General features: G+C 46.2%; 1 protein-coding gene across 1 annotated transcript in view; it reads right to left on the bottom strand.

Annotated features, from left to right (window-relative positions):
- Positions 1-8,819: 8,819 nt before the first annotated feature.
- The window catches only part of LOC115469968 (xaa-Pro aminopeptidase 1-like), a 100,799-nt gene continuing 99,348 nt past the window's right edge, over positions 8,820-10,270 (bottom strand). The window contains 1 exon segment of the mRNA XM_030202777.1: positions 8,820-9,283. Coding sequence (XP_030058637.1) covers positions 9,155-9,283 — 129 coding nt within the window. The 3' untranslated portion in view covers positions 8,820-9,154.

The raw sequence follows: 10,270 nt of genomic DNA, 5'->3' as shown, positions 1-10,270 counted from the left end.
CGTTTCTCCATCACACACAGAATATTACCCGTAAAGATTCCACATTGCATTTCATTTCATAGTAACATAGTAGATGACGGCAGAAAAAGACCTGCACTGTCCATCTAGTCTGCCCAACAAGATAAACTCATATGTGCTACTTTTTGTGTATACCCTACCTTGATTTGTACCTGTCCTCTTCAGGGCACAGACCGTATAAGTCTGTCCAGCACTATCCACGCCTCCCAACCACCAGTCCCACCTCCCACCACCGGCTCTGGCACAGACCGTATAAGTCTGCCCAGCACTATCCCTGCCTCCCAACCACCAGCCCCTCCTCCCACCACCGGCTCTGGCACAGACCGTATAAGTCTGCCCAGCACTATCCCTGCCTCCCAACCACCAGCCCCGCCTCCCACCACCAGCTCTGGCACAGACCGTATGTCTGCCCAGCACTATTCCCGCCTCCAAACCACCGGCTGCCCTACTTTATCCTGTTTGACTTTCCGCCACCTGTAATGTATAAACACCACCCTCCACCAATTTGAATCAACCTTATGCTTTCAATATAATTTATATCCCTTTATCACAGTGTCCCTTCCAGGATACTAAAGAATAAAAAATTGTTTTGCACGGGGTACACCGTCCAAGAAATCAAGACAATCAGCTTGTATGTTTCAAGAAGTCTATGAACAGCAAATCTGCTTTTCAGTGCTCAATCATATTCAGAACAAATAAATTTGACCAAGGGTCACAGTTTATCCTTTCAAAAACTGAGACAAAAAGGCCTGTATCAACATTTCTGCATAAATTTTACTAGTGAAAGCACTACTTTCTCCTCTTTACAGGCAATATCAGAGAGCTCGGATGTACGAGAATACAATAAGCCACAAACAGAGAAGCCCAAATGACTTCAAGGGGGTGACGGGCATGCAAAGCACTTGCAATCTATTAGCTCTGATGAAGAAACAGGACCTCGGTCCACAGAGCTCACAGATTTATTTTATCTACACAAACCCCATCATGACAGCCGAAGAGAGCAGTCACCAAGACAGAGAAACTGTGACAGAGAATGAGCTGACTCCTGCACACAGCAGGTCGGACGCCAACCACGACGGCATTAATTCCACCGGCATCATTCTTGACCCATCTGTGTTCTATGTTTGACTGGGAATTGCCGGTTTTCATTTTCCACGGGATGGAGGACCAATGGTATACTCTTCTGACCTGAAGTAGTAATCACAGGTTCAGTTAAACTTTCAGAAGACTAAACATTCCAGGTATCCAAATCTGTAATGCATTCTGGTTGCTCGTTAAAGAAGATCACAAATTTAACTGGGGGAAAAAAAGCTACAGAAATCAAATACTTGCTCCCACTGAGTTTGGGAAGTTGTTGCAGAATCCTTGGAAGCAAAATACCTCCAACTAGAGACACAAGTAATAATAAAGGGCTTTTGTCAAACTATATATTATAATTCATCTTACCTATTATCACCACTTCTTTATGGGACCCTTTTACTATGACCAGTGGCGTACCAAGGGGGGGGGGGCAGTCCGCCCCGGGTGCACGCTGCTGGGGGGGTGCCACGTGCCAGTCAGCTCCGCTGGTTCCCTGCTCTCTCTGCCCTGGAACAGGTTACTTCCTGTTCCGGGTCAGAGTGAGCAGGGCCAGCGGAGCTGATAGGCGCGCGGCTGCTCCCAGCAGCCAAGAAGGCACCCGGGGGTGGGGGGTGTTGATGTGCCGGGGGGGGGGGTGTGCACAGCGGTGATCCACCCCAGGTGTCAGCCGACCTAGGATCGCCACTGGCTATGACAAAAGGTAGCCTTAGCACGCCTTTACAGTGGTGGAAATAAGTATTTGATCCCTTGCTGATTTTGTAAGTTTGCCCACTGACAAAGACATGAGCAGCCCATAATTGAAGGGTAGGTTATTGGTAACAGTGAGAGATAGCACATCACAAATTAAATCCGGAAAATCACATTGTGGAAAGTATATGAATTTATTTGCATTCTGCAGAGGGAAATAAGTATTTAATCCCTCTGGCAAACAAGACCTAATACTTGGTGGCAAAACCCTTGTTGGCAAGCACAGCGGTCAGACGTCTTCTGTAGTTGATGATGAGGTTTGCACACATGTCAGGAGGAATTTTGATCCACTCCTCTTTGCAGATCATCTCTAAATCATTAAGAGTTCTGGGCTGTCGCTTGGCAACTCGCAGCTTCAGCTCCCTCCATAAGTTTTCAATGGGATTAAGGTCTGGTGACTGGCTAGGCCACTCCATGACCCTAATGTGCTTCTTCCTGAGCCACTCCTTTGTTGCCTTGGCTGTATGTTTTGGGTCATTGTCGTGCTGGAAGACCCAGCCACGACCCATTTTTAAGGCCCTGGCGGAGGGAAGGAGGTTGTCACTCAGAATTGTACGGTACATGGCCCCATCCATTCTCCCATTGATGCGGTGAAGTAGTCCTGTGCCCTTAGCAGAGAAACACCCCCAAAACATAACATTTCCACCTCCATGCTTGACAGTGGGGACGGTGTTCTTTGGGTCATAGGCAGCATTTCTCTTCCTCCAAACACGGCGAGTTGAGTTCATGCCAAAGAGCTCAATTTTTGTCTCATCTGACCACAGCACCTTCTCCCAATCACTCTCGGCATCATCCAGGTGTTCACTGGCAAACTTCAGACGGGCCGTCACATGTGCCTTCCGGAGCAGGGGGACCTTGCGGGCACTGCAGGATTGCAATCCGTTATGTCGTAATGTGTTACCAATGGTTTTCGTGGTGACAGTGGTCCCAGCTGCCTTGAGATCATTGACAAGTTCCCCCCTTGTAGTTGTAGGCTGATTTCTAACCTTCCTCATGATCAAGGATACCCCACGAGGTGAGATTTTGCGTGGAGCCCCAGATCTTTGTCGATTGACAGTCATTTTGTACTTCTTCCATTTTCTTACTATGGCACCAACAGTTGTCTCCTTCTCGCCCAGCGTCTTACTGATGGTTTTGTAGCCCATTCCAGCCTTGTGCAGGTGTATGATCTTGTCCCTGACATCCTTAGACAGCTCCTTGCTCTTGGCCATTTTGTAGAGGTTAGAGTCTGACTGATTCACTGAGTCTGTGGACAGGTGTCTTTCATACAGGTGACCATTGCCGACAGCTGTCTGTCATGCAGGTAACGAGTTGATTTGGAGCATCTACCTGGTCTGTAGGGGCCAGATCTCTTACTGGTTGGGGGGGGGGTCAAATACTTATTTCCCTCTGCAGAATGCAAATAAATTCATATACTTTCCACAATGTGATTTTCCGGATTTAATTTGTGATGTGCTATCTCTCACTGTTACCAATAACCTACCCTTCAATTATGGGCTGCTCATGTCTTTGTCAGTGGGCAAACTTACAAAATCAGCAAGGGATCAAATACTTATTTCCACCACTGTATGTGGGTCTTTCCCGTGTGCTTAAGGGTGAAATGGCCAATTTTCAGAATCTTCCATTAATGGCCATGCACTAATTTTCAGTCAGAAGAAAAAAAAACCTCCACGGATAGGATGCACCAGGTTAAAAAAAAACAGTAGAGGAACAAAAAGGAAACCTCTCACAGATGGTGTCCAAAAAGCTTTCTTTATTTCAGTAGACTTCAAGAACAATAGAGACCCGACATGACGTGTTTCGGCCCTACTGGCCTGCATCAGGGGTCAAGGAGTTTGTCACATCTTACATATTCCCAGCAAAGTTCATAAAAAAAAAGTCAGTGTATTGTTATTCTATTTTTTTTTCAGTAATTACCAAGTGAAGACTTTTTTTGATTAACTTTTCTGGGAATATGTAAGATGTGGCAAATTCCTTGACCCCTGTTGCACTCCAGTAGGGCCAAAACACGAGTCGTGTCGGGTCTCCTATATTGTTCTTGAAGTCTACTGAAATAAAGAAAGCTTTTTGGACTCCATCTGTAAGAGGTTTCCTTTTTGGTCCTCTACTTAGTTTTTTGCCTCATGCACTAATTTTCCCATTAACGCTTGGCCATTAGCGTCTGAGTCCCTACTGCCACCTATTTTGTAGGTGGTAGGGACTGACGCGCTAAACCCCTACTCTCCACTCCCCCATAAACACCTCCTGCTCCAAAAAATACAATTTATTTTTTAGCATGTGGGTAGCAAGTACACATCCTTAGTAAAAGGGCTATTATATAATCTAAAATGCATAGGTCCCATGGGTGATATTCAAAAAAGCTGTTGGGAGTGTTTGCAGTTGTGGGTAATTTTATAGTCATACCTAATACATATTTTTCATACACCTGTATTTTATAAAGTCAAGTGCACGTCTGCTCGTTGTTATAAAATACTAAGCCTACCACGCCCTTTGCCGAAGGCGCGGTAGGCTCTATGTGCATGCAGCAAAACGATACTGCCAGGCTAGTGCGCCCCCTGGTGGTAATTTTGGCTTTGGAGTGTTCCCATAACACTGTGACAAATTATTTATTTCCTACCACACGAGTGCACGCTGACTGGTCACTACACGTGTAGCATGTGAGCCCTTACCGCTAGATCAGTGGGTGGTGTTAAGGGCTCAGGCCGTAAATAGACGTGCGGTGCTTTCAGTTTTACCGCATGTCCTTTTCCCGGTCCAATGAAAAAAAAGCCCTTTTCCCAGATGCGGTAAAAACTGGCCTGGCGTACACCAAATACACACGCCCACACTAGCGCAGGCCACTTTTTGCCGCACCTTAGTAAAAGGACCCCTAAGGGCCCTGTTTACAAAGGCACACTAGCATTTTTAGCGTGCACTAACCATGCAGATGCCCACAATATTCCTATGGGCGTCTACACGGTTAGCGTGCGCTAATAACGCTAGTACGCGCCTTTGTAAACAGAACCCTAACTCAGGTGCAAAAGCAAGCATGTACACGTGGGTGCTAGCATTTATACCAGCTCGAGCACTGCTGTAAAAGTTGGTCCCTATTTTCTACAAGCATGTGTGTAAATTAAGGAATTTTATCATCTACACCGTTGATTCCCAAACCTGATCCTGGAAGCACCCAAGTCAGTCAGGTTTTTGGGATATTCACAATGAATATTCATGAGAGATATTTGCATGCACTGCCTCCACTGCATGCAAATCTTTCTCATGAATATTCATTGTGGACATCCCATAAACCTGGCTGGCTGGGGTGACCCCAGGATCAGGTTTGGGAATCACTGATCTACACACCTGCACTCTGCCCCCTATGCATGCTCACAGTTAAAGTGCACATCATGAAACTTGAGTATGTAACATAGTAGATGACGGCAGAAAAAGACCTGCACAGTCCATCCAGTCTGCCCAACAAGATAAACTCATATGTGCTACTTTTTGTGCATACCTTACCTTGAGTTGTATCTGTCTTTTTCAGGGCACAGACCGTAGAAGTCTGTCCAGCACTAGCCCTGCCTCCCCCCACCGGCTCTGCCACCCAATCTTAGCTAAGCTCCTGAGGATCCATTCCTTCTGAACAGGATTTCTTTATGTTTATCCCACGCATGCTTGAATTCCGTTACCGTTTTCATCTCCACCACCTCCCACGGGAGGGCATTCCAGGCTAGATCAGTAGTTCCCCAGACCTGGTCCTGGAGGCACCCCAGCCAGTCAGGTTGTCAGGATATCCACAATGAATATTCATGAGAGATTTGCATGCACAGCCACCACTGCATGCAAATTTCTCTCATGAACATTCATTGTGGATATTCTGAAAACCTGACTGGCTGGGGTGCCTCCAGGACCAGGTTTGGGAATCACTGGGCTAGATGGTATTTTAAGAGATCACTTACACCTGCAGATGACTAATACTGGCAGTTACGCACATTCTTAGGGCCTAAAACCAGGTGGTTCTTCATAAAATTCCCCCCTAAAAGTCTGATCAAATACTGACTGCAGGCAGCTTATTTTCCAGAGGGGCACAGGTCGGAAAGCAGTGCAGTAAGAAACCACACTAGTCGGATGGGTGCTTTGAAACACTGTTATTCCAATGAGAAATAAAATGTCTAAATTTCTATTTTTTTGTCTCTTGAAGTTTAATTTTCAGTTTGTAATGCTGTTTTTGCCATTAAGCATCAGAAGGATTAGTTACTGATCTACTAGGACCACTATTAGGATGTGTCGGAGCCCAGTCCATGAAGCTCTCATCAATCAGCTTCACAAAGGGGGCTTCCTATGGTTTACCCGTCCCCTCCAACAGCTCTGTAATCTACATTAAGATCGAAGGTTTTATAAAAAAAAATCTTTAGATTCAAATATTTGGAGGTTTATTTTAGCCCAGAAAACGGGGAAAAAAAGTTTGCTTTTCTGTAAGTCACAATTTCTTCCGTTTGCACCAAATTTAAAATAAAAACCTATAGAAACGTTTGTTCAATGTGCTTGAATTTTAACTGTAATAAAATGGTTCATACTATTATAGTCAGAGCCCGCTTCAATGTGATTTTAGAGCAGCGTTTTTGAAGGTCCACCATTTACCTTCTCTTCTCCTCCTCCCCCAATGCTCACAAGGAGTCCAGTATCTCTCCCTTCCATCCAATTTTCAGCCAGTGACCAGGCCTCTCCCCTTGTGTGGTTGGAGGGGGGGAGGGGGAAGAAGGTAAAATACTGGATAATGTGTGGATATGAAGGGGGGGGAGAGAGAGAAGGTAACATGCTGGACCGTGTGGGGGTGGGGTAGAAAGTAAAATGCTGGACCATGTGTGGGGGTGTGCCTTAACAATTTTAGCACTTGTGTGTGCCTTGAGATGAAAACGTTTGAAAATCTCCATTTTAGAGTCACTGTCACAGAAGTTGCCTCCGACCAGAAAAGCAGGACAAAACCACTGTTCTGGGGCATTTCTATCCACCTCTTTCTCAGGCCACCCACTGCTAATGCTTCATTCTGACCTCGACCTCCCCCTTCTCTGCCAATCCTTTGCACCCTTTCCAGTGTCCTCCTCCAGCCACTGTCCATATAATAAAACCACCCTTGAAGGAAAAAAAAAGTTACTACAACACTCAGATCAAACTGAGCCAAGCATCAGTGGTGAGGCAGCAGCCAGCAACTAGGGGAAAGGGGAGCAAGTACAGGCAAAATAGAAGGGGATAGGATTGGGGAAAGGCAGGCTGATCAGTAACATAGTAGATGACGGCAGAAAAAGACCTGCACGGTCCATCTAGTCTGCCCAACAAGATAAACTCGTATGTGCTACTTTTTGTGTATACCCTACCTTGATTTGTACCTGTCCTCTTCAGGGCACAGACCGTATAAGTCTGCCCAGCACTATCCCCGCCTCCCAACCACTATCCCCGCCTCCCACCACCGGTTCTGGCACAGACTGTATAAGTCTGCCCAGCACTATCCCCGCCTCCCAACCACTATCCCCGCCTCCCACCACCGGTTCTGGCACAGACTGTATAAGTCTTCCCAGCACTATCCCCGCCTCCCAACCACCAGTCCCGCCTCCCACCACTGGCTCCGGCACAGACCTTATAAGTCTGCCCAGCACCATTCCCACCTCCCAACCACCAGTCCCACCTCCCACCACCGGCTCCAGCATAGACCGTATAAGTCTGCCCAGCACCATTCCCGCCTCCCAACCACCAGCCCCGCCTCCCACCACCGGCTCTGGCTCAGACCGTATAAGTCTGCCCAGCACTATCCCCGCCTCCCAACCACTATCCCCGCCTCCCACCACCGGTTCTGGCACAGACTGTATAAGTCTTCCCAGCACTATCCCCGCCTCCCAACCACCAGTCCCGCCTCACACCACTGGCTCCGGCACAGACCTTATAAGTCTGCCCAGCACCATCCCCGCCTCCCAACCACCAGTCGCACCTCCCACCAACGGCTCTGGCACAGACCGTATAAGTCTGCCCAGCACTATCCCCGCCTCCCATCCACCAGCCCCGCCTCCCACCACCGGCTCTGGCACAGTAGGATAAGAAAAGACAAGGAGATAAGAATAAGATGTAGGAAGATAAGGGGAGAGGTTCAAAATAAGAAAAGTGAAAGGCCAAAGGAGAGAGGCAAGACAGTGTGAGGTGTAGCAGAAGTCAAGTCAAGTCAAGTGCTGCCGGCTGCTGTTTGGAAGAGCACCGTCTGCCCGAGGAGCAGGAAATCTTCAGCTGGTGCAGTCTGGGGATCCCCACACCAGCTCAGGTATTTAATATTTTCTGTTTGAAGGTAGGGGGAGAGCAGAGAGCGGGTTAAGGAGGGGCTGAATTCCATGCCCATTCATTTTGGGCTCAGGCCCACCCAAAATTGGCTGTCTGGCTACACCCCTGCCGTGACGAAATGAGAGCAAAAAAAAAAAAAAAAAAAATCATGCTTACATCCCACAGTAAGTGAATTTAACTGTCAATAAAACTCATCAGATTTCTAGTTGAAAAGTGAAAGCCAGAAATCTGTCATTGCCCAAGTTAACAACATGCAATGTCACATTTTACAGGGCCCAGAGACTGATGTTCAAGTCAGTCCTTCTACTGCCAATGAGCCAGTTATGAATTCTTAGTGTTTAATGAGGTGGGAAAATGATATTTCATGGTCGTGTCCTGGAAATGAATTTCATCTGGGCAAGGTGCTATTATCTCATAAACCATTTTCTTTATCGGAAAATCTTGTTCAAATTACAAAATGAGACAGTTTTGTTAAAGGTTTCTGAATCGTGTCACCTGTAGGCACAGACCTTCATCTTTCACAAGGGTCCATTAAAAGCCTACATGCTTGAGCATCAATTCTACAAATTGGTATCCCCATGTCATAGATGCCAAAAAGTATTCGAGAAGCACTGCTATTATGTAAAGCGCTGAACTGCGTTACGGCGTTAGACACAGAGCACTCAGACAGAAGATCAGGTGAAGCCAGCTGTTGAAACATTTACTCGGTAAGCATTAACACATCCATTCATCAGAAATGCAGTTTACATGAACCCAATGAGAAAAGTGCAGTACACCCGTCTGTGAGCAAACCTTCGTCACCCAAAGAGTTCTGGGCATTGCAATGTTGTCTTCCTCCTAAATCCTAATTACAGTCAGCTATCACTTCTTCTTTCTCTCATTGGTGAAACTGGGCTTCCACATAATTTGCCGAATTCTGATATCCTCATGCCAACCGCATTTGGGATCAGAAAAATATATTATAGATGATCCTATCTGAGAAGTGCTTCACATAGAATAGAAAAAAGTATTAATGTGCTTTGGCAATTGGCTGTGTTTCTCTGACGAGCCACTGAAGGGCGTCTAGCCTTCCTTGTTTCTCCAGCTCTGGCCCGACGACTTCTCGACATTTCTGGTGGTAACTGTTCACCCAATCGCACTGTACAGAGAGAAAGAGAGGGGCAGTTTTAACACATCGTACATACTAGGACAATTCATTAGAAAATGATCTGTTTTTTTGAAATAATAAGGTTGTGCAAAAGGACACGACTTGGCCTTTCGGGGGAGCAAGATTGAAACACTGTGGGCAGGAGGAAAGCCCATGGGTACCTTTACTTATAAACTGCACACCAATTCTCAAAGGGCCTTTCCCTCGGAAAATTACCTAAGCACACACAGGGGCCCTTTTACTAAGGCGCACTGAAAAATGGCCTGTGGTAGTGTAGAGGCATGTTTTGGGCACGTGCAGAATCATTTTCAGTGCACCTATAAAACATTTTTATTTTTGACGAAAATTGCCATGCATCCATTCTGGGTCTGAGACCTTACCACTAGCCATTGACCTAGCGGTAAAATCTCACACGGTAACCATGCGGTAATCGCCTACACGCATAGAATGATGATTACCAACCATTTTTTTGCCGTGCAACCGTGCTAGGTATCTCGCTGCAATTACAGAAGCAAAAGTTCTGGCTGAGGTTTCAAAGGCATCATAAGCTGTTCTGATAAAGTGAATACCACACTCATTGGCCTCTCTGAGTATACTAACTAGCTGGGCTTGAGATTGCATTGAAAGTGCAGTTAAAAAAAAAACCCCTGCACTTTCTGAAAGATGGCCAATATGTACCGAACCATGTAGAACTGATGGGTAGCAATGCAAGCAGAGACTATCTCCTCAAAAACTTTCTTGCCCGAATGTATGGGGCACATTCCCAGAGGAGTATTAAATAAATCTCCACATTTTCTCACTCTCTCGTGGCTGCTTCAATTATTTATTTATTTGTTACATTTGTATCCCACATTTTCCCACCTATTTGCAGGCTCAATGTGGCTTACAATTTTCCGTCATGACTTATGTCAATTGTTTGTTTGTTTTTGTTACATTTGTACCACGCGCTTTCCCACTCATGGCAGGCTCAATGCGGCA

This window comes from Microcaecilia unicolor, chromosome 5, assembly GCF_901765095.1.
Source record: "Microcaecilia unicolor chromosome 5, aMicUni1.1, whole genome shotgun sequence".
Taxonomy (NCBI): domain Eukaryota; kingdom Metazoa; phylum Chordata; class Amphibia; order Gymnophiona; family Siphonopidae; genus Microcaecilia; species Microcaecilia unicolor.
Note: the sequence above shows the minus strand (reverse complement) of the source record. Positions and strands in the feature narration are given on the sequence as shown.